The 25,999-nt window shown below is 38.4% G+C and overlaps 2 protein-coding genes across 3 annotated transcripts in view; both read left to right on the plus strand.

Annotated features, from left to right (window-relative positions):
* Nucleotides 1–25,999, plus strand: part of LOC148951301 (putative PDZ domain-containing protein PDZK1P1) — a 173,403-nt gene that overhangs the window by 16,153 nt on the left and 131,251 nt on the right. Inside the window, exon 2 of one of the 2 annotated variants that reach the window (XM_089090782.1) lies at nt 22,630–22,842. In XM_089090782.1, the coding sequence (XP_088946908.1) occupies nt 22,639–22,842 (204 nt within the window). In that variant the 5' untranslated portion in view covers nt 22,630–22,638. Of the gene's footprint in view, nt 1–22,598; nt 22,843–25,999 lie in introns of those variants that run through there. The other variant, XM_089090783.1, reaches the window with a different exon arrangement.
* On the plus strand, nt 1,429–4,112 carry LOC148951303 (uncharacterized). Its single transcript, XM_089091059.1, has 3 exons — nt 1,429–2,147; nt 2,189–3,394; nt 3,533–4,112. Exons 1-3 carry the CDS (start codon nt 1,429–1,431, stop codon nt 4,110–4,112), a joined length of 2,505 nt encoding a protein of 834 aa, XP_088947185.1.

The raw sequence follows: 25,999 nt of genomic DNA on the forward strand, positions 1-25,999 counted from the left end.
ATAGACTAGCACGCCATCTATTCTGCTATTTTCATATAGCGCCATTTTTGTTGCCATCACTGTTTCTTCTGAATAAGTGAAGTTACATAGTTGCCAAATATTGCATAGCTGCCAAATTTAGACAGCATATTTTGCCCTTTTCGGCGATATAATTCGGGCTGCATTTTTCGGAGATAGCCTGTGCAGATGTGAGCAACAACGAACATTCAAGAGGCCGTACAGTACTAGCGGGATTTTTTATCCTTAAACTGCTGGGATAAGGTGATTCGCGTGTTGCACTTCCCACGGGTCTTATCTACCGCTAAATCTTTAAAGCCTTAATTGCTTGCGGATTTCGTAATAATCATTCTGTAGCAAAATGGCGAGCGTGAAGCTTGTGTTAAATGCTGTACTGAACTTTGTTGAGCGGGTGATGAAGGCTGGAAACCCGATAGACAGTATTGTCAAAAGTGCAGTATCACATTTCTCCGATGCGGATATATTGGAAGCGAAAAAGGTGATTAGGGATGAAGCCGATTATGCGACGAGAGTGACTGCAAGAGACAAAAGTTCGGATAATGTCATGGACATCATGAAAGTTTTTAAGATGTGTGACGAAAAAAAACATTTCGCTCCCGCGCTTCGTATTACACCAACCTGATGACGTACCGATTATTCCAGGTAAAATAAGTGCAAAATTTGACGAGAAAATTGGGAAAGCTATGCCAAAAGTTCGACAGTTTCGTCGAGTCTGAGTACCAGCTGCTCAATCCCTATCACTCACGCGAGAACAACGGAAAGCATAAACAGACTTACGCCGTAGTTCTCAAGAATTCGCCCCAAGGACTGACTGATCCCGAATCACGGAAAGACTATTTAAATGGACTTTTCCGGACAGACAAGCAGTGACATCGTCGAACTGAGGCCTCGTAAGAGTGCTTGGAGCGTTCTCGTGAAAGACAAAGCGACCGCCGATTCCATTGCAGAGGCTATTACCAGTACCGATAATTCCGTTGTCGCGAGAGTAAAAAGCCCCTCTTTCTTCGGGATAATTCGCCACGTCCCTGCTAGTATTTCAGAAGAGGACATACGCAGTTTAGTTTCGAAAAGTGTTGAAGCTTCTGGAATAGGCAAAACCAGGTCATTCAAACTGAAATTTGATTTGTTGGAAGACCTACAGAGTGCAATCAAGTCTCCCCCCATGATTGGGTATGAGTGGCTGCCGATTCACGAATACAAATGTATGCCAATCCAGTACTACAGGTGTCAATGCTTCGGCCACGTAGCAAAGGCATATCCAAATCCGCCAAAGTGCTCCCGTTGCGCTGAGAAACACTCCAGCTCAAAGGACAATCCCTGCCAGAACCACCTCAAATGTGCTCTATGTGGTTCGGCAAACCATCCCTGTTACAGTTTTAAATGCCCTGAAGCACAAAAAGCATTAAAACAATGAATAATCTTGAACTTAAAGTTGTATCATGGAACATGAATGGTGGACTTCTGGATAAATTACCTCTGGTTGAGCAATTAGTACAAGAATATGACGTAGTCTGTCTAAAGGAGCACTTTCTTACAACAGAAGGACTTCAGCTTCTTGAGGTCAATGACAGTTCCAGCGTATTCAGTGTTCCTGCAAAGCGTTCTGGCAGAGGTAAACCCTCTAGTGGTATTTCAATACTGGGACGCAGAAGTCTTAATCCTTCCTTGTACAAGCAGTCTGAATTCTTCGTCGGTGTCCGAATTGCTGATACAGCCCTATTCTGTGTCTATATGCCCACGGATTATCGTGACGATGAATCTGATGCAAGATTCAATGTTGCTTGTGGACAGATTTGTGGAGCAGTTGACGGATGTGTTACGCAAAAACTGTCATGCATTGTAACCGGAGACATGAACTGTAACCTGTGCGACAACAGGCCGAGAACTCAGGTTCTGGTTGCTGCCTGTGAAAGTCTCCGTTTATTTGAAAATGACCTGGACTACACGTATGTACATAACTCCGGCTCTGTATCCTCCCTTGACTCAATGCTGTGCTCTGCAGATGTGAAGACAAACGGAAAATGTAGGGTAAAATTAAGCATCTGTGCTTCCGACCACCTACCTATCTCAAATGTGTTCTGTGTCACTAATAAACCTACTCGCCCGATGAATGTCACCGTAAATGGGTGGTAAAATATGAGTGGGGAAAAGCCGACTCTGCGCTTTTCAGGTCCGTGTATGATAATATACTTGAAAAGATAAAGGTCCCATTTCAACTGCTTCAACAAGGTTCGCCTGTTCCCGATAATGAGAAGCAGATACTCCTGAACAATTACTGTGCAGAAATTACCCATACACTGCGCTCTGCCGAAAAGGCTGCAGTTCCGATACGAAAAGTTCGAATCGGAATTGAAAATCCACAGTGGTCTCAGAATGTACAGTTGTCCGAGTCTTGTAGTCGATCTAAATTCTGGTATACACTATGGAACAAGTGCGGGTGCCCTCGTCAAGGTGTCTTGAATGATATCAGGCTATATACTAAGCGAAAGTTCGCCAAAACCCTTGCTAAACACCGAACCGACTTAATGGACCAGAATTGCAAAGTGCTTGAAGGTGACCCAAATGCAGTCTGGAAGTATATTAAAAAGAAAAGGAGTCCGAAATCTCGCAAAGAAGAAATTTCGCCAAGTGAAAGTGATTGGAATAAATATTTCACCGACGAATTCTCACCGCCGAACAAGGCTCTCGAGGAAGAGTTCGAAAAAGAGCTCGACTCCCTCCTAGCGTCAAATGAACGAAGTGTCGGGTTCGTTGTGACTGTCTCTAGTATCCGTCATATGCTATCTAAACTGAAAAAGAAGTATTCTCGAGGTGATGATAATATTTGTGGAATGCATCTGGCTATTGGGGGTGACAGTGTGTTAAATCACCTTGCTCTTATGTACCAGATGATCTTCACCTGCGGTCTTGTCCCCGATGTTTTCTGTGTTGGCGTCGTTACACCAGTTCCCAAAAAAGGGAATGATCCCAGGAACTGTTCATCATACCGCCCCATAACTGTTGCGCCGGTATTCTGCAAACTAATGGAAATGCTTGTTTTTGGTGACCTAAGTGAAGCTTGTTATACTCCCGAGTCGCAAGTCGGGTTAAAGAGTGGTACTAGTCGCGAGCATGTTCATTCGTTGATAGCTAATCTTTTGCTCAGTGCTCATGATAATAATGATACACTTGTTCTAGCAAGCCACGATGTACGTAGAGCATTCGACTCCGGTATCCACGCACATATACTTAGTTCTGCTTGTAAACGCGGAGCTGACCGTTCGGTTGTCGTTGTATGGAGGAGCATGTATAGGAGACTGAGAGTGAAGATTAAAGTCCCCACTCATCGCGGTATGGTGGTATCCACCGTAGTTATACCTGTCCGTAAAGGTATCCGGCAAGGCTCCATTACTTCCCCTCCCCTATACAACAACAGTATTATCGTCCCTCAAGAATCTGCCAAAACGTGCTGCATGTATCTAGGTATAGACGTGTCTCTCATCAATTACGCTGATGATATACTTAACGCAAGTAGGTCTGTTTCAAGGGTTGAGGATAACTACAATATATTGAGTGATGAATATGCTAAGATTGGGCTAGCTTTTAACGCTGCCAAAAGTGAAGTAGTTGTTTTTCGTCGCAACGCGAAGGATTCGACCCCGATTAGCGTGCTCCTAGGTGATACTGCGGTGATCTCAAAGCCATCTCTCACTTACCTTGGACTGCCAATCACTTCAGATCTGCGGTCTACTCGTGACGTACTGGTTGAGCATTTTTCAGAAAAGGCACGCAAAGCATACGGACTACTCCTACCCTGCAAACGTATGTATAACCGCCATATACTCGGAAGGCTTTATTCTGTGTTTGTTATCCCGCATGTTGTGTCACTCTCGCCGTTTTGGTCTCTTTTCACCGAATCAGATAAGCACTCAGTCCGTCGGGTTTACTATAAGTATGCAAAATATCTGTTAAGTGTTACGCCATGGGAGAGAAATTCAAGAGTTTCGAAAAATTACAGCGTTGCGGACCCGACTACTGCAGCTACTGAGCGAATCGTCCGATTTCGGCGTTCCCTCAATCCTGATCAAGATATGTACCGAGCTATCGTAGGCTAGTTTAATTACGAGTTTAGTATGCTGTATATAGATTGTTATTGAAGTCTTGTTGTTTCTCTTATTGCGTTTTACTTTTCTCTTTTTTTTTTCTTTTTTTCATTACTCCGTTGTGTAACCTTGTGTTATTTATGATGGGAAATAAAAACCATTCATTCATTCATTCAATACACAGTAATGACATACATGCATATAAACTCATACATTTTTAGCATTTGAGACTCTTTTAATATGTGCAGTATATAATCACTAATGCTGAAATACATTTTCTTTCAAGCCATGTATGCAGTTTTGTTTATCTGTCGACTTGTTTAGGAATGTCTAGTGGATTTCCATATCATGTGGTGGCACTCTTTGGTCCACAACTTTGGATGATAAAGCTTCCATATAAAAGTTTAGCTTAAAATTTTTGCTGAAATCAAATGTCAAACTGTTTTTCTTTTCGTTTGCTCAGAATACTGATTCTAAGGAATTAAATTACGCTTGAAATTGGGGGGGGGTTAGAATTAGCTGGACTCTATAATTACATAAACAACTTAAATTAAAATAAATTTTTCGGTAATTCTAAAGAAAATCCTACCAAAGTCTTATCCTGACCTAAATAAGAGAATTTTAATGATAAGGACTGCTAAAAACGTATATTTATGCACAATACACAGTAATAACATACACACGTTTAAATTCGTCCATTATTAGCATTTCTGACTTTTTTAATACGTGCATTATATAAACACTATTGCTGAAATACATTTTCTTTGAAGCCATGTATGCAGTTTTGTTTATCCGTCGACTTATTTAGAAATGGCCCGCGGATTGTCATATTACGTGGTACTCTTTTGGTCTGCAGCTTTGGGTAATAAAGCTTCTTGAGATTCCTCAGGGCGCTCTTTCAGAGAAACTGAATTATGTTTGAAAAATATACGGGGGGATTATCTGGACTGTAGAAAACGCAAAAACAACCAAAATAAATTTTCATTGAAAATCAAATTTGGCTGTTTTTTTTCGTGGATTTCCCTAGGACACTCGTTTTAAAGAAACTGGATTATGTTTAAAGTATATGTGGGTGGGGCTAGAGGAAAATTAGCCCATCCCTTGAAATACATAAACGGCCAAAATAAATTTTCGTTGAACATTAGATTTGAAAGTGCATTTTCCTTTAATAATAATAATATAATATTTATTTATAACCCACAACATACAATGATAAAACTGTGGAGTAAACAAAAAGAAAAGAAGAAAAAAAAACAACCATAAATACAGCATAATACAACAACCATAAAATACAACATAATAATACAACAAACAATACAAAAAAAAACAACATTAAACATACGATTCTAATACAGCATAAATAAATAAACACAATTCAAAAAATGGCCAAAGAGGGTCAAAAGCACCAATCATTTTCTGAGTTGTAAAACATAAATCTGCAGATATTTGTTTCAGTCGCGAGGTGCATCAACAATGTCAAATTTAGAAACAATTCTATGGTTCCGGTACCACCAAGGCAAATACAGAAGATATTTACAATGCTTAAAATATCATGAGCGTATTTTATTCGTATCCTTCTTGCGAAGGAGGAAAGCAAACCCAGATAGATAAAAAGGAAAAGGGGCAAAAAAACTAGAATAAAGACGGCAAAGTCCTTTTCGGTTATACCGACCACGATTGGGTGAAATTTTTCCGTAACCAACCGACATACTTTTCAGCACGCTGGACGTAATAGCGGAGCTAGTAGTCGAAAGTGACGTGTAAAAAGATAGACCTAACCATTTAATACTTGCCGAACATGTTATAGTTGAAGAACTCAAGCAAAGAGGCGCTGCTGGTGGAGAACTCCCAAAACACAAAAACTCATATTTGGCAGCATTATCTGAAAGGTACTGCGGACAGTGCAGCTGAAAGCAGGTCAAAGTTTGCAATTAGACTTTGTTTTTTTCCGGCTAATAAGCAGAACATCGTCAGCATAAGCAACGTGACAGTGCGGACAGTGCAGCTGAAAGCAGGTCAAAGTTTGCAATTAGACTTTGTTTTTTTCCGGCTAAGAAGCAGAACATCGTCAGCATAAGCAACGTGACTAATGCCTAAACTATCATTGTAAAAGACTGACGGTTGAAGATGTCGGAGACATGAAGCTAAAACACACTCAAATATATTCGGAAATAAAACGGCACCTTGCCTAACGCCTTTTTTACAGGAATATGCTCCCCTACTGTACCCTTCTACTTCACCCTAACTGAAGAATTAGCATACCAATACTTAAGCACAGAAACAACTGAAAGGTTAACACCAGACGCTGCTAGAGAAAACGAAAGATTTAAATGAATTACATTGTCAAAAGCACTAAATATATCAACAGTCAAACAATACATGGGCCTTTTTTGAGCAAAAACTTTTCGGGGTATGCTCAGGGCACTCGTTCTAAGATATTGAGTTTATGTTGAGAAAATATGCTTGAGGAATGTCAGAATTATAGATTATGAGCAAGCGCTCGATTTTGTTGATAGAAGAACTTTAGTGAAAGTCTTATCCTTGTGTGGTATACCAGACAAATACATTAAAGTGATTAGTACTATATACGAGAATAAAACTGCTACGGTTAAGGTAGTAAATGAAGTTAGCTGAGGACTTGTCTTAAGGAGTACATGAAAGGAAATGGGAGATAACAGAACCAAATGGGGAAAAAAACTTTCCTGGACCTAAATTATGCTGATGATTAAAGCATCCTGGATGAAAGTGCAAGTTAAATGAATGAACTTTTACAGATTTTGGGTGCTAGAATATTTTTGAAAATGGGTGTTAAGAAGACTTAAGTCGCTAAGGCTAGGAATAAATGAAGATGAAAAGGTGACGTGGGGTAGCGAAAAGATTGTTCAAGTGGATAGCTTCACTTACCTTGGTATTATCATAGGCAGCACAATAGCGCTGCCTAAGTAAAGAACGATGTTGGCACAATGTATTATTTATTTTTTTTGTTTCCATACCCAGGCACTTTGTATCAAAAGAGTTGTCGTAGAAACTTCGAAAAGGGCTCATTCGATTGGAAATTGGAGTAGCTACTGCCCTCTTTAATAGTCGAAACTGATTGGAGGGCAACTAGCCCCCCCCCACGCCCATCATTCCCCCAAAAACATCCAATCAAAATTTTGAGATGGCCATTTTGTTCAGCGTAGTTGATTCCCAGGGTGTGCGTGTAACTGAACCTCCGTGTAACTGAACCACAAGCAACTGAGCCCGTGTTACTGAACCATCGCGCAACTGAACCCCCGTGCAACTGAACCCTCGTGTAACTAAACCCCCGTGCAACTCAACCCCCGGTAACTGAACCCCCCTGTAACTAAACCCCCGTGTAACTGAACCCCATGCAACTGAACCACCGTACAACTGAACCACCGTACAACTGAACCACCGTGCAACTGAACCACCGTGTAACTGAACTATCGTGCAACTGAACCACCGTGAAACTGAGCCCTCGTGTAACTGAACCATCGTGCAACTGAATCACTGCACTGAAGCAGGTAATTAACCTTTTTCAAACCAAACGATAAACAGCTACGAGCGTAGAAAATACCACAAAATGAAAATAAGCAAAGTGGTAAAAAAATTACAGTATATAGACTGAGAGGCGCCGTTTACCCCCCCCCCCCCCCCGCAAAAACATCCCTTAAGGAAAATAGTCCGCGGAAAATAGCACCTCACGGAAAGTACCCCCCTCCCAGAAAACACCTACCCGTGGAAAATCTCCCCCCCCCCAAAAAAAAAAAATACCTCTTGCGGTTGGTTAGTCTCCAATCGCTTTCGGCTTATAAAAAAAAGACTAGAAATAAAAAAATTATCAAACCCTTTGAGGTATCTCCATCTCTTCCTATCTACAAAACAATCAGATAACCCCATTGATGAAGTTTCAGTTCCTTTTTAAGTTTTTTTGATTTGCCTATTGCTTACAGATAGTATTTGTCATTGGGAAACATACGGAAATTTTTTGTGTGGGGTTTTCTGGAGGATCTTTCATGAGAAAAAAGTATTTCCACGGAGGGGGGGGCAAGATTTACGCATAAATTCCTCTTTTCTACTTCCCTTAGAACTTCTCAATTAAACTAAAAAATAACACGACTCAAAGAAGATTTTTAAATTTTGAAAAACATAATTTCCGCGAGGGGGGTATTTTCCAGGTGATGGGGTTTCCGTGGGTGAAGGAGGGTAAATTTTCCGCGGCGGAGGGGGTAAACGCTTAGACCCATAGAAAGTGACAGGGTCAAGGAGATCTCCAACAACAGGAATAAAAAAGAGAAATAAATCTGGATTTCATAGTTTATAACGGCCAATTTTCTTTGTTTTTATGAATACAAAACAGAGCATTTTTATAAATCCTCTTAAAATTAATTTATGCAAAGACTTAAAAAAGCAAACAATTTCAACAAGGTTGAACATGTAAAGATTCTAACTTGTGTTTTACCCAGTGTAAGTACGGTGGTTGAGTTGCACGAGGGTTCAGTTAAACGGTGGTTCAGTTGCACGGTGGTTCAGTTGCACGGGGTTTCAGTTGCACGGTGGTTCACTTGCACGGGGGTTGAGTTGAACGAGGATTCAGTTAAAGGGGCTTCAGTTGCATGAGGGTTCAGTAGCACGAGGATTCACTTGCACGGGGGTTCAGTTGCACGGTGGTTCAGTTACATGTTGGCATGTAACTTGATGTTTGCACAATGTATTATTTATTATTTTTTTCTTTTAGAGCAGGGCACTTCGTATCGAAGAAGTTGTCGTAGAAACTTCAAAAAGGATTGTTTCAATTAAAAATGGAAATAGCTTAACCCCTATTTCCTATTCAAAAGGGATTGGAAGGCAAGCAAAACCCTTTCCATGCACTCCATTCGTCGAAACACATCCAATCAAAATTCGTAGATGGCCATTTTGTTCAACATAGTTAATTTTCACACAGAAATTATGTTTTTGAGAAGGACACCACCCCACAGCCTTCAGGGCAAGGGTTGTAAATTATGCCCTGGGGGGCATATAAGGTTTTTATAGAAGGCGTTGTCGTAGAGACTTCAAAAAAGGCTCATTCGATTGGAAATTCAAAGGGCTAGTGCCCTTTTTAATGGTCGAAAGTGATTGGAGGCCAACTAGCCCCCCCCCCCCCCACGGCCACATTCCCCCAAACACATCCAATCAAAATTTTGAGATATCCATTTTGTTCAGCGTAGTTGATTTCCAGATAGAAAATATGTTTTTAAGGAGGAAACTCCCCCACAGCCCTCGGGGCAAGAATTTTAAGTTATGCCCTGGGGGCATATAAGAACGACGTTGGCACAATGTACTATTTATTATTTTTTTTCCTTTAGAGCAGGGCACTTCCTATCAAAGAAATCAAAGAAATCGTATCAAAGAAATTCAAAGGGCTAGTGCCCTTTTTAATAGTCGAAAGTGATTGGAGGGCAACTAACCTACCTCTCACGCCTACCTTTTCCCCAAACACATCCAATCAAAAATTTAAGATAACCATTTTTTTCAACGGAGTGGGAAGTTCTGGAAATTTTGTCTTTGTGGATGACAACCCCCCCCCCCCCCCACAGCCCTCAGGGCACAGGCTGCGAATTATGCCCTGGGGGTATCTAAGGTTTTTATAGAAAACTTTGTCTTATACACTTCAAAGACGTCTTATTCGGTTGGAAAAGGAAACGGCTAGTACCCTTTTTAATAGTCGAAAGTGAAAGGAAGGCAACTAACACCCCTTCCTCGCCCACCATTTCCCCAAACTCATCCAATCAAAATTTTGAGATAGCCTTTTTGTTCTGCGCTGTTTAAAGTTCAGGAAATTATACCTTTGAGCAGGGCAATCCCCCCACAGTCTTCAGGGCAAGGGCTATAAGTTATGCCCTGGGGGCATAAAATACAAATGATTGTGCATTGTCAGTTTAATATACATATACTGATATTTAGTAATCAAAATGTTAATATTATTTGATTTATTAAAGTTATAAAAATAAAAACGTAAAGTGCAAATTTTGTTCTGGCCTTGGGAAGGCATAGGGGTTTTGATCCCAACTTATGTTAATTTCTACTTGTTTTGAGTTTGGCTCGGTTATTTATTGTAATTTCTGTTCGTTTTGGTTTCATTTATTTATCGATTATGATTTATGGTAGTCTCACGCTTGGTAGATTATTTTATTTCATTTTCGCTCATGTTTTGTTTAATGGAGTTCTTTACTTTCCTTTGAAAAACTTATTTTGTGGAAAGTTTTTTTTAATTAATTGTTAGTAAAGACGGTGGGAGTAGTGAAGATGCTAAAAGTAGGGTAGCCAAGGCTCAGAGTGTTTTTTCACTGTAAAAAAAAGTTTGGAAGGATAGAGAGAGAGAGAGAGCCAAAAAAGCAAAAAAACAACAGCCACCCTAGAAGTAAAAAAAACTTGCCCTGTGGGGTGGCAAAAAAAACACTAAAAAATACTACAGGACTAAATAAATTATAAAACAACTAATACAAACCGCACATCCTAATCAGCACCACAAACCTTACAACAAAACAAATTCAAATTGATTGTTAAAATCATACCCCAAGAGGCCATAATAAATTATTCCATTATTTATTTACACCCCATCCCCTTTAAAACAATTGCAAATGAACTAAAATTCATACTTACTAATAAGGTTTTCTTTAATTTCTCTCTTAAACAAAGAAATATCACCTTAATTTTTAATTTTCTGCTCTAGATAATTCCAATTTCTAATCCGTCTATGAAGCACAGAAAACGTCGACCGAGTTGAAACAATCAATGGAATATTAATCTCTCCTGAAGATCGAGTGTCTGGATCATGGATCTCAAATTAACTAAACTGTCAGAACATGAAAGATTTGTACCATGCTGTAGCTTAAAAATAAACAAAAGTGTGTATAACTCTCGTAATCCACAAGCTGGCAGTATCCCTATTCGCTCGTTTCGTACCGAATCCAGGGTTGTAGGCCAACCAACAATCGGACAGCATTATTTTGAAGAACTCTTACAGGCTGGATAATGGAAGCAAATGTACCAAGCCAAACGCTTCTACAATACAGAATATATGGATGAAGGAGGGAAAAATAAAAAAGGCGTAGGACTTGTGTAGGGAAACATTTCTCATTTCTCATTATACCTAGGTAACGAGACAAAATTTTACTCGCAGACTCTGCATGGCACTTGAGTGACAAAATTTCATCAATATAAACCCACAGGTACTTAATCGATAAAGCACGCTTTAAAATTCCACTATGCGTTACAGTTTCATGAATCAAAAGATAAAACACAGGAGATCAGGAAAAAATGACGAAATTTGACCTACCAAGGTTTACCTTAAGCCCATTTACCCTCAACCAAGAAAGTAACCTATCCACATTATCACCTTTCATCGATGTCAGGAGTAATTCTTCTGTCTTTGCAGTGCTGATGGCCACAGTGTTATCTGCAAATAATGACATAGTTTCATTACAGAGACTTTTAGTCATATCACTAACACTAAAACAAAAATTATGGATACAACTAGGTATATCATTAATAAACAAAAGGAAAAGAATCGGCCCAATAACACATCCCTGTGGGACACCACAAGTGACTGGGCGCAATTCAGATTTTAAGCAGTTCATCTCTACAAACTGGTACCGGTTACTAAGGAAGCGCCGTATAAAATTGAGAGCTTTACCTCAGATTTCACACACCTAACTTTTTTCGAAGAGTAGACCATGGTCAGCTGTGTCAAAAACTTTCATTAGGTCTAGAAATACTGCACCAAACTTAAATACTTTGTTTAAAGCCACATTAATAATGCTTGTTAAAAATATGAAAGTATTCTCCATCTTCTTATTCTTCTGAAATCCAAACTGATCAAAATTCAAAAGATTAAGCTTCTCAAGAAATGTGCTTAACCGAGAACAAAACATTTTTCAATAAGACGAGAAATAACTGGCGAAACTAATATTGGGCGATAATTACCAAGATCATTTCTATCACCACCTTTATAAACCGGTGTCACTCTTGCATATTTTAAACAATCTGGAAACTTACCCTGTTGGAAGAAATCATTAGTCAATGATGTTAAAATACTAGATTTAGATGGAAAAATGCATTTCAGAATTTTTAAACACATTAAGTCACTACAGGACGAACTATTTTTCATGACATACATGATATTCCTTAGCTCGTCGACGGTAATCCTCGGTAATCAACGATACATCAATAGGGACGGTAAAGTAGATTCAAAAGATGGATCTTCCAGAATTGGGGAAATCGTATCGCCTATTTTATTGAACCTACTGAAATAACATGATTCTGAAACTCATTACAAATCATAAAACCGTCTGCAGCTACGACCTCATTTACTATCACTTCAGATGGTAGTATATTGGGACTGTGATCTATAACACTATGGATTATATGCCAGGTCTTCAATGGGTTACCTTCAGCTTCCTTAAGTTTCATGCTAAAATACTTTTTTTTACCTCACGGAGAAGATTATTCAAGCCATTACAAAAAAGTTCTTTATTCTCATTCGTAGTTTTAAAGCTAGTAACTTAGACTACCTATCTCGTACATTTATTTTCTGAAGAAGATCTGGTATTATCCATGGCTTCTTCCCATTTTGTTTTACTTAGCCTTTTCCAGTAAATTACCGTAAAAAAGCGCAAATTTACTATTTACATCATTTTCCTATCCAAGCAGGGGCAACCAATCAATTTAACCAAATTATTATTTAGTTTTAGGAGGGCATTTTGATCAAAAATTACAGCCCTTTTACTCAAGTCAGAAATTACTCGCTTTTGAATAAATACCTAAAAAACAAATGAAGTGGTCAAATTCTGCATTTACAACAACTCCTGGAGATCTAAAAGGTACATTTGAAAGTATATTGTCCAAAAGCTTTGCAGACGTCCTAGAAACTCTAGTCGGAATGTTAATCTTAGGGACTAAATCATAAGACAGACATAGATTTAAAAGTTGAGAAGTCACCGAAGACTCGATATCTAGCAAGAATATCTAAAATAGGGAGATAAGTCTGTAAACCAAGATTAGAATATTGGAAGCTATAGCTACAATGTTCAAATATGGTTCTGAAGTATGGGTGCTCCGAAAAACGGACGAAGATTTGCTAGATATTTTCCAGAGATTTTGCCTACGGACTATTTTGGGTACCCGGCTGACTAACCGTATTTCAAACAGTAGGCTGTATGAAAAGTGTAGTTCAATCCCACTTTCTAGGGCTATAATGAGAGAAAGATTGAGAGGTTTAGGTCGCGTTCCGCGTATGAAGGATGACAGATTGCTGAAGATTATCGTTTTCGACGAACCGTCTTGGGCCAAACGGAAAGCAGGACGTCTGCGATCGCGGTCGGAGGATGTCGTAAATAAAGACTTAAAGAAAATGGGAACTTCCATAGAAGTGCTGTTATTGATGTTATAAGTAAGCTATGACGTTGGTAGACTCCAGAATAAAAATTCGAGAGAAACTTTTCAGGAACTGTTTAATTCTAAATTGGAGAGTTTAAAATTTGACAATGTAGAAGATTGGTGTAATAATTTTGGGAAAATAGTTTGTAAAGTAGCAGATGGTGCCTTAAGGAAGAAAGTTAGAAACGCAGTAAGAAATAATAGTGAAAACGCTTTAAGTTTATCATAAAAGAGGAGGGGTTTATAAAGGAAGTTTTTGATTGAAAGATCATTCGAGAATATGAAGAATGTAAGGAAAGTAGAGAAAGCATTAACATATGAATTGTGGAGGTTTAAAGTAGAAGCCATGGAGAATATTGCTGAAGATCTGGAAAATGTAGTCAGACCGCATTTTATTGGCGTGCGAAAGAATTTATAGAGAATAGTCAATCTGGACTTGTACCTAATAAAGATAGGAAAGGAACCTCAATTAGTGATAAGGAAATAGTTAAAGAAAGACGGGTAGAACATTTTGAGAACGTTCTTAACCTTGAAAAAATTAGAGGAAATGACAGAGAATAGAATGAAAATGTTAGTGGCAATTTGGAAGTAATGGAAGATTTATTTTACAAGGAAGAACTAGAGGTAGTACTAAAACGATTAAGAAATAAGAAATATCACAACAGCAGCAACATTTTAAGAAATTTAAAATAAATTTCTTGTGTATTATTATCTCAATCAATCAGTAGTTTTACCGAACCAATTGTGCTCAAATCCTCCTCAGGGCCATACTGTGGTGTTTATTTTGATCCTGTAACTTTCCCCACAGTAGAGTGCAGACGGTTTGTTATCATTGTATTATCCTTTCTTGTTTTAGTTTAAAGCCTATTCCAATAGGCAATGATTAGAAATCCTCCAAAAAAAATCCCCCTAGATCCCACCCCAAATACCAGTGAAACTGAAACCCATCCTGGCTGGTCAAGCTCACTATCTGAAAGTTCATATGATAGCTCCAATTCTGAGAATAGGACAATGATCAGTGTAGGGGCCAATGTCACTATAAATGATGATAATGGGTTTCAAGAGGTCCTTTCTAGAATCTCTAAAAAAATGAAAAAAATCTCCCGAATCAGAAGAATTTCCCCCCTCCCTGTCCAAGATCCTCCTTCACGAAAGTTAAAAATTTATCTTAAAATTTCTCTTAATATCCCCTTCGAAATAAAAAAGATTACTGCAATAAGAGTTGCAATTTTCAAGTTGATAGAATTAATGTTTTCTCTTAATGTTCACCGTGATGGATCTCTGCTAATAGCTCTCCCAGATCAGCAGACACAATAATTAATCTAAAATCTCTTCTGAATACCCCAATTAATTCATCTAAATGGAAGCCAAAACAATCCCCAACAAAAATAGTAGTTTATAATGTTCCCCCAGAAATACCCATTCAGGAGTTAAAAGAAGGGCTCTCAGATAGGGCTGGAAACATAATCCCAGTTGAAGATGTTACCCAACTTGGTAAACCCAACTCTAATGGCCTAAAAACAAGTAGATCCTTCTTATTTACACTGAAGGAAAAAATTAACATCCCAGAAAAGTTATTCCTATTTGGGCAAATGAAACCACACAAGGAATACAAAACAAAGCCTATCCAGTGTCAGAAGTGTCTCAAACTGGGACACACAATAAACAAATGCAATGAATTTCTTCTAGAGTGTAGTAATTGTAAAGCATTCCATCCTAAAGAGTTGACAACTTGCAACAACACTCAGCCTATATGTATCAATTGCAAAGGCCAACATGAATCTACCAATAAATCACTATGCCCCGCATATAAGAAAGAGCACTAACACTCCAAATAGCAACAGAGAAGGTCATCCCATACCCCTTTGCAGCAATGGAAGCAAATGCTGCCAAAGCATATTACATAACGCCAGCAATTAAACCAACCAAAACCCCCACGTCAAACGCTCCCCCTGCATCGAATACCCCATCGAAAACACCATCTTCCTAGCCCCCTAGCACACAACCCTATCAGAAGGAATCACCAAATCAACAAGCCTCCTTGTCCGGAGAGATGAGGTCAGCCTGGCCCCCCCTCCCAAGAAGAAACAAACCAGAAACACTACCAGGAATTAATCCCTTAACTGACAAACAGGATGCACAACCAAACATGCAATTCCCAAATATATGCTTATTCATTCTAAACTGTAATGCAGTTCAGGCCATGAACATACATCAACTACAGAAAACAAAAATCATTGCAGAATTGGCAAAAATCATTGCAGATTTGGCAAAAATCTACATCCCTGATGATATGCTCATTCAAGCAAAAAAAGATCTTACTTTACTTTTAACAAAGCTGAACATTGATACGCAGTTTTATGAAAAATAAATCAACAATAAAGCACATATCAATATTCTAGTGGAACGTAAGATCAATTATAGACAATAAGCTAAATGAACTAATATCTTTTATGAATAATAATTCCATTAATATTGCTTGCCTCCAGGAAACTCATTTAACCCAAAATCAACAAATTAACTCTCTGGGATATACTACCCTGAGAAAGGATAGACCATCAGAGAGAAAAGGAGGTGGAGTAGCTTTATTAGTTAAAAATAATATAAAATTCTGTGGCATCAATTTTCCAGATTTTGCAAATTATGTTGATGCAATTGGTATCAGTGTTTGGCTGAATAATACAAAAACCTACATAATAAGCTTTTATAACCCTAATGGCCAAACTACAGATGCCATGGATTTCTTTAAATATACAAATAATTCTAATATGTTAAAAAATATCATTATTTGTGGATATTTCAATGCCCACAGCCTTTTGTGGGGGAATAAACCAGCAAATAAAGTTGGTAAATTGATTGAGCATATGACTTCAAATAATACTGTATTAGTTGTTGCTACCCCTCCAAACCTGAATACACATTTCAACCCCAAAAGTGGCAGATTCTCCACAATCGACCTACAAATTGTGTCATTAAACATTTTTAATAAAATTTATATAAATAAAATTGATAGTCTATGTACTGACCACTTTGCTATACTTTGCTCCCTAAATGAACCTGCTGAAACTCTATCACATATCTCCAAATATATCAACACTAAAGCAAATTGGTCTATGTTCCAAAATAAGCTAAATGATGAAATTACAAGTTTCACCCAAAATTCATGCATTTCAAACACAACAGTTGACACACATGCTGAAGTCTTGACATCTTTACTAATAAATACAGCTAATCATGCTATCCCCAGGACAACACCCAAGAAAACCTTCCCTAAACACATTCCTAAAGCATGGTGGAGAAATTAGTGCCTAAATAAATGGAGAATAAAAAAGGCAGGTAGGAGAGCATTCATAAAAAAAAAAACATCACCTACTACATATTTAAAAAAAATACAAGAAGAATCTCATCTAAAAAGGACTATAATAGATGCTAAACATAAATACTGGAATAATTTTGCAAATAATCTCCAGAGAAACACATAAGCCAACTATACATAAAGTCATAAGCCCCATCTTTGGGAAAAAGATTCCCCACAACTTCCTCCATTATAAACGTAGAGAATATAATGCTAATTAAAATTATTATAATTACATAGATAAACCGCTTGCAACTCTTTTTGTTAACAAGCAAGCAACAAATAATCAAAAATAAAAGTCACCGACTTACATCAGCCCACGATGCTACCACCACAAGGGATCCAAGCACATAACTAGTCATTTTCTATCCAGGAAATGAATAATGCAATATATCATATTAGGACCAAAACTAGCGGCAGCTATGATAATATAAACCCTTAATGTGTAAAGAATATCACCTCTTTATGCAAACAGGAACTGCTAAATTGTTGTAATCACGCTTGGGCATCATCTATGTTCCCTAATATACAGAAATGTTCGTCCCTTCTACCAATCCTAGAACAAATATGACCAAAGATTACCCTGAGTCCTATAGGCCCATAATGATTACTCCTGTGATGGGGAAAATAATGGAGAAAATGATCTATTACAGACTCCTCTGGTTTGTTGAAAAAAATAATATGATCCCTCACACTCAAACTGGATTCAGGAAACACCACTCCTCAACAGATGCTGTCATTTTGCTAACAAATGCAATAAATGAATCATTCTCAAAAAATAATGTCCTAGTTGCAGCTTTCTTTGATTTTGAAGGGGCATGAGACAATGTGAACCACCAAATCCTTCTAAACAAAGTTGCAAACCTTGGACTACCCCCCAAGCTAGCATTTCTTTTAAAATCCTTTATAGAATTGCGAAGTTTCGTTGTTTGTGTTGGTTCAGCCTCTTCACCCCAAAAGAAAACTACCAAAGGCCTACCTCAGGGAGCTGTCCTCAGTTGCCTCCTCTTTGCCCTATATCTCTGGGACATGAACCTCCCCCACACGAATCTACAATATGCTGACGAACTGGTGGTATGGTCATCTGGCAACACCTTTGAGATAGCACAGTCAAATCTGCAAAAGTCACTTTTCCAATTTGAAAAATTCTCTCAACATTCAGATTTACCTATTGCACCAACCAAGTCAAAAATAATCCAATTTCATCGAAAGCGAAACCATGTTAATGCAAAAATAATTCTAAATGGAACAACTATTCCAGAAGATAATCCTATTAATTACCTAGGTCTCATGCTTGACCAAAAACTTCATTTCCACCTCCACATTTCAAACACAATAAAAAAATGCTATAGAAAAACAAAAATACTAAAAAGACTTCTTTCCACACCCTGGGTCTGTAAGGAGAAAACCTTACTCCAGTTTTATAAATCACATATAAGACCCCACATTGACTATGGGCTCATCGTCTATGGTGCATGTGCAAAGACCCAGATGCAAAGAATTGAAACAATACAAAATGATATAATACGTCTCATATTTGGTCTTAGGAAACCCACAAGCACCAAGTTTCTACTTATGGAAAGTGGATTAACAACAATAGGGAGAGACGTAGCTTTCTCTTGACAAAAATCTTACAAAAATTGAATCAAATAGATCACACACCCTACATAATTGGTTAAGAAATCCAGCCATGTATAGAGGCATTGCAGATGAGTATGCCAATATTCAGAAGAAGTTCCCCGTCCCGGCAAAGTCTATTGCACCTACTTTCCCCCAATCCCCTCCATGGAATTGGTCAATTTCCATAATAAATACTGATTTCTCAAAGTGGAATAAAGATTTAACCCCCATTGCTTTTGTCCAGAAAAAATTTGCTGAACTTAATACAATTACCTATAAAAATCACTTCCAAATATTTGTTGATGTGTCAAAAATGAATGCGAAGGTAGCAAGTGGTGCTTTTCTTCCCCACCTAATAATTGCAATGGGCGAGAGATTATATAATAATTTATCTATAATGTCTGCTGAGTTAAATGCTATAATCATGGCATTAGAACACCTTAAGGATAACCAACCTCTAATTGCAAATTCAAATTATATTATTATATATTCCGACTTTTATCAAGCTTTGAGTTGCTGGCCTCAGCTCCTCAGTATAAGTTGGACATTGACCCTCATCATTGTCTCAGTATTATAGATAATATTGCTTCAATTGGCATAAGAACTTATTTTCAGTATATTCCTAGCCACTCTGGCATAAGTGGTAATCATCAGGTTGATGAAATAGCAAAAAATGCTATAAATATTGACCAGCCAAGTGGGAGACCAATCCCGATTAGAGATATTTACCGATGAAAACTATCAGATATTAATTTTAACAAGAATAATCCTATCCTTTCCCCCTTTCCCAATAAGTATTTTTCTAAAATTTATCATAGAATTCGTTCTGGAACAAATGGACTAAATTTTCTTGCATTCTCGTATAAGTTTTCTAATTCAAGTGGTTCAATTCCCCTGTCCCCTCTTTATAGGCATTATAATATGAATAATGAAACAACTGACCGCTGCCTATTTGAATGTAATATGCTGACGTCTGCACAAAATACCTTGCTTTGTAAACTGTTAAAATGCTTCAAACACCACAAAATCTCACTATCAGCCAGGAGCCTAGCCAAATATACCTGCACACAGAGCATAGAAATCGACATCTATCATCTCATAATTGAACTCCTAGAGTTGAAAGATCTACTGAAAGATATCTGAAAATATCTAATAATTATGAGACAATCAAGCCAGTGGCTCTGTAGCCCAAAGAGTGAAGCAAAAGCAAAAGGGCTAAATAGTATTACTGAAAAGCCCGCCTGCTGTTAAATAGAAGAAGAAGAAGATAAGAAGACCTCTGGTGCTGATAGTGTGGTAAATGAGTTTTTGAAATATGAAATATTAGAAAATTATGAATATGGTTTTCGAAAAAGGGAAAGTACCTAGTGATTTTAGGAAAAATTCAAATATATCCCTTTATAAAAGGATGAAGTGAAGTGAGTGTGTTAATTATAGAGCCATTAAATTTTGCAGGAAGCAAATTACGTAGTAAGGTAACACTTTTTAGCCTTATAGATGCTGTAAATAAAGTTTTAAGAGAAGAACAGTTTGGTTTTAGGAGAGGGAGAGGATGCGTCGGCTAAAAATTTCACTCTTAGATTAATAATAAATTGATAAGTGCTTAAGTCATCAGACCCATTTAGTCCTCAATTTCATAGATTATGAACAAGCGTTTGATTCAGTCGATAGGAGAGCTTTAGCGTAAGTCCTATCCTTAGACGGTATTAAATACAAAAACAAGTATTTTTTCAGCTGAAAGTAAGGAAGAATATTAAAACTTAAACAAACAGAAAATATTCTGTACACGAGGGAGGACTGCTCGCTCCTCAACTTCTCGCTCGTTACGCTAAAGTTCTTAAGGGCTTTAAAAAAAAAGCTTGCTATTCCAGCTCAACGGATCCTTGTGTTTCAGCTGGTATTCTTAAAGAATTTTGACAAAAAGTCCAACCATAAAGCGTAAAGAGTGAGGACTTGAGGAGGGGAAGGCCCCCCACATAAGCAAAATAATTTCTGTTCGTTTTAAGCTTTAATGTTACTCCTTAGTCTCGCTATCAAATTCTGTTTTTAGAGTTATGTTACTATTGACTGGAGTCGCTCTTTTTTTTGAGTTCGTCACCACGAAGTGTTTGATAACAGATAAATACATTAATGTTATTAGTGCTCTGTACGAGAAAAACATTGCTACGGTCAAGGCTTGAAATGAGGTTAGTAGCTAGTTTCGTATTGAATCATGAGTTAAGCAGGGTTGCGTCATATCCCATTTTATGGACCATTTTGATGGATTTTGTAAAGGAACACGGTCAATTCTTCCCACCGAACACAATTTCTGGATACGGGCCTGCTCACCTGGGTCTTATTAATAAAGATGGTGGATTTAGGGAAGATGTCAAAAGTAGAATAGCGAAGGCCCAGGGTGTTTTTTAACAGATGAAAAACGTTTGGAAGAATAATAAGATAGGTTTGCGAGCCAAGATTAGAATATTGAAAGCTACAGTGATGACAGAGGCCAAGTATGGTTCTGAAACTTGGGCGCTCCGAAACATGGAGGAGGATTTGCTAGAAAAAGTTTCTTAAAGTGTTCTACACAGGATAGATTAAGCAATTTCTAATATCGGAGAATAAACGATTCCACAGCTGAACTTTCCTGTAAATTAGGAAAGTCGCAACCTATAAGCTGTTAAACGCGTCGAATAAACATTATCAGTTGTATTGTGGCAGAGTAACTCGGGGGTGTATCTATTCGGGGGGGGGGGACTACTGGAATTGAACCTCCCCCAGAAATATTTTCTCCGACTCGTAAATTGGTCATAAAAATGTTGGTAAAGAAGTAAACCTCTTTTGCAGCACCACAAATTATTTTGCCAAAGTTGCAAGAAAAGTTTATTAAATTTGCGATGGACCTTAATGACCCCGTATACTACTACTACTCCTAACAACTCACCGCAGCATCAAGCAGCCTGAGGCCAACACAGCTGCACACGCTCCTCCTCCATCCCAATCTCTTCAAAGCCCCTTTCTTTAAACCCGCCCATGAAGTTCCCATTCCCTTCAAATCTTTCTTTATGACATCCTCCCACCCCAGACGAGCACGACCTGCTTTCCGTTTAGCCCTAGATGGTTGGCCAAAAAGAACAATCTTCGGCAATCTGTCATCCTTCATCAGCACAACGTGCCCTAACCACCTCAACCTTTCTTTCATTATTGCCCTAGAGAGCGGTATTGAACCACATTTTTCGTATAGCCCGTTGTTTGAAATACGGTCAGTCAGCCGGGTACCCAGAACAATCCTTAAGCAATTTCTCTGGAAAACATCTAGCAAATCTTCATCCGCTTTTCCGAGCGTCCATGCTTCAGAGCCATATTTGACCACTGTCATCACTGTACCTTGTAATATTCTAATATTGGTTTGCAGACTTATCTTTCTATTCTTCCACACTTTTTTTTAACTGTGAAAAAACACCCTGGGCCTTGGCTATTCTACTTTTAACATCTTCACTACTCCCACCATCTTTACTAATAATACTACCAAGGTAAGTGAAGCTGCCCACCTGATCAGTCTTTTCATTACCCATCGTCATCTCTTCATCTTCACTTATTCCTAGCCTTAGCGAATTAGTCTTCTTAACGTTAATTTTTAAACCTATTCTAGCACCCTGAACTCGCAAAACTTCTAAGACTTCATTCATTTTGCTCACACTTTCATCTAGGATGCTTAAATCATCAGCATAATCTAAGTTCAGGAGACTTTTTCTTCCTCATTTCATTCTATGGTCTCGCATTGCCTTTCCTGTTCTCTTTAAGTCAAAGTCCATCAAAATAATCCTTATAAAGGGGGATAGAACACAACCCTGCTTAACTCCTGATTTAATACAAAACCAGCTGCTAATCTCGGGCAACCCTTATGTATAAAAAATATCTTATATAACTTTATATTTTATCTCCTTTAGCTTGTTATTTTTAACAAGGTGCTTAATGCCATGAAATACCTTTACATCTCCATTACGCTAACGCCTCTCAATAAAATTTTCTAGTGAGAGTGCAAACATGCCGCACCTTATCTATTAGAAAAGTTTTGCGTCAGAAATTTTCTGGATTTATTGCCAGTAATTGTTCTAGCTGAAGTTTTGAAAGTGTTCTTTTTTTTCTTAGGTTTTAGAAATGAGCTATCAACCTCGTTTATGTCATGTTATAAAAACTGATGATGAAGGTTATGGATTTAACCTTCATTCTGGAAAAGAAATTAAAGGGCAGTTCGTTGGCAAAGTTGATACTGGATCTCCAGCTGACAAAGCCGGTCTGAAAGTCGGAGATAGAGTTGTGGAAGTAAATGGAGTTAATATTGCAAATGAGAACCATAAGCAGGTAATCATTTTTGTGTAATTATAATTTGTTTTTCTTGATCATGAATGACAAAGTTTATTAACTTAGAAAGCCAATTTAATATCTAGATTAGAGGCAATGCTTGGTGTTGCCTATAGTAAAGGCCGCAAGGCTTCAATATTTTATTATTTATTTATTTATTTTTTTCCCAGAGGCACTTCATATAGAAGGGGGGTTGTATAAACTTCGAATGGGGCTCATTCGATTGGAAATCGGAAGTTTTAGTGCTGTTATGAAGGGTCAAAAGTGATCGGAGGCAATTAGCCCCCCCCCATGCTCATTTCCCCAAGTGCATCTTATCGCATTTTTGAGATAGCCAATTTGTTAAAAACAGGCCAGAGATCAGATAGCAAAAACTCTGGGGTTGACCCCCCCCAGGACCCGGGGCAAGTGTTGTAAGTTATACCCCGGAGGCATATAAGATTTTTATGGAAAGGGTGGTCGTATGAAATTCAGAGGGGGCTCATTTGATTGGAAATTGAAAGTTCTAGTTTCCTTTTAAGAGTCAAAAAAGATCAAAGGGCACCTTCCCCCAAGGCCCTCTTTTCCTCAAATGTATCCGATCAAAATTTTGAGATAGTAATTTTGTTCAGAACAGTCCAAAGATCAAATAAAAGAAATTTTGGGATCGCAACATAATCCCTAGAGCCCGGGGACAAAGGTTGTAAGTTATATCTCAGGGGCTTACAAGATTTTTATGGAAGTGGTGGTCGTATACACTTTCGAGGAAGCTTTTTTAGTTGAAAATAGAAAGTTTAGTTCCTTTTAAGAGTCAAAAGTGATCTAAGGGTAACTAGCCCCCCACGCCCTCTTTTCCCCAAAGGTATCCGATCGAAATTTTGAGAAAGCTATTTTGATCAAAATTATTCAAAGATCATATAGCAATGCCTTTTCAGACCCACTGAGCCCGGGAGTATGGGTTATAAGCTGTATAAGTTAACTTGGGGGCATATATGACTTTTATGGAAGGGGTGATCGTATAAATCTTGGAGGAGGCTCATTTCATTGGGAATTGAATGTTCTTGCTCTATTTTTTAAAGTCATGAGTAATTGGACAGCAACCACACCCCCCCCCTTTCACACGCCCTTTTTTCCTAAATGCTTTCGATCAACATTTTGAGTTAGCCACTTTCTTGAAAATAGTCCAAACGTCATCGGGTCATCTCCAGTCATCGGGGAAAGGGCTACAAATCATGCTAGTTGCCCATCATTAACATTTAAAGTTTTTATGGAAGGAGTTGTCGTACGAACTTTGGAAGCAACTCATTTGATTGGAAATAGAAATTTCTGGTGCCCTTTTTAGAGTCGAAAGTCAACAGAGGGTAACAAGCCTCCCCCCCCCGCTCTGCTATTTTTCCCTAAAGGCATCCGATTAAAATTTTGAAATAGACGTTTTGTTCAAAATAGTCCAAAATTCAAATAACTATAACTTAGAGGTTGAAACACCCCCCCCATAGCCCCCAGGATAAGAGTTTTAACTTATGCAAGTTGCAAATTGTTAACACATAAGGTTTTTGTGGAAGGGGTGGTCGTATTAACTTTGGAGAGGACTCATTCGATTGGAAATTTAAACTTCTAGTTTTATATGTCAAAGGCCAAAAACTGTGCCTCTAGGGTTGACAACCTCCCAGCCCCTGGGACAATGGCCATAAGTTCTGCAACTGTAAGAGGCAACGCTATTGCATTGCCTATAGTAAAGGCCGTAAGGCTTCAATGTTTTATTATTATTATTTTGTTTTCCAGAGGCACTATATATATAGAGGGTGGCCGTATAAACTTCAGAGGGAGCTCATTCCATTGGAAATTGGAAGTTCTAGTGCCCTTTTAAGATTCAAAAGTGATCGAAGGGCAAATAGCCCCGACACTCTTTATTCCCCAAATGTGTCCGATAAAAATTTTGAGATAGCCATTTTGTTAAAAATAGTTCAAAGATCAGATAACAAAAACTCTGGGGGTCGACACAAACCTTCAGAGCCCGGGGGTAAGAGCTGTAAGTTATTTCTGGAGGGTTTAAATGGTTTTGTAGAACGGATGGTCGTATAAGCTTCAGAAGGGGATCACTCAATTGGAAATCGGAAGTTTTAGCGCCCTTTTTAAGAGTCAAAAGTAATCGGACGGCAACTAGCCCCCCTGTCCTCTTTTTTCCAAGTGCATCTGATCGAATTTTTGAGATATCCATTTGTTTCAATATAGACCAAAGATCATATAGCAAAAACTCCGTGTTTGATACAACCCCCCCCAGAGTCCGGGGGCAAGTATTGTAAGTTATGCCCTGGGGGCATGTAAGGTTTTCATGTAAGGGGTGGTTCTATAAACTTTAGAAGGAGCTCACTTGATTGGAAATTGAAACTTATAGATCCCTTTTTAAGAGTCAAAAGCGATCAGAGGGCATCTACCCTCCCCCTCACGTCCTGTTTTCCCCAAATGTATCCGATCAAAATTTTTATATAGTCATTTTGTTCAAAATGGTCCAACGATCAGATTACGAATCTTCGGGGTCAACGCAATCCCCCAGAGCCCGGGGGAAGGGTTGTAAGTTATGCCCCGGGGGTATATAAGGTTTTTACGGAAGAGCTGGTCGTGTAAGCTTCGGAGGGGGCTCAAAGGATAATAAATTGAAGGTTCTATTTCCCTTTTAAGAGTCAAAAGCAATTGGAAGGCAACTAGCCCCCCTTCCCCTTTTCTATCCAAATGCTTCCGATCGAATTTTTAAGATATAGACCAAAGATTATATAACAAAACTCCCTGGTGGACACAATCCCCCAGAGCCCGGGGGCAAGTATTTTAAGTTATGCCTCGGGGGAATATAAAGTTTCTATCGAAGGGGCGGTCATATAGACCTCGGAGGGGGCTTATTTGATTAGAAGTTGAAAGTTATAGTTCCATTTTATGAGTCAAAAGACAAAAATGACCCCTCCCACATCCTTTCCCCCCAAATGAATTCGATCGAAATTTTGTGATAGCCGTTTTGTTCAAAATAGTCCATGGATCATATAACAATGCCTTTGAGGTTGACACAGCTCCGCAATGCCCAGGGTCAAGGGTTTAAGTTATTTGCCGAGGGCATATACGGTTTATGGAAGTGAATGGTCATATAAACTTTGGAGGAGACTCATTTGATATGAAATTGAAAGTTCTA

This window comes from Artemia sp. Qi Xiang Cuo, chromosome 6, assembly GCF_049724085.1.
Source record: "Artemia sp. Qi Xiang Cuo chromosome 6, ASM4972408v1, whole genome shotgun sequence".
In the NCBI taxonomy this organism is placed as follows: Eukaryota; Metazoa; Arthropoda; class Branchiopoda; order Anostraca; family Artemiidae; genus Artemia; species Artemia sp. Qi Xiang Cuo.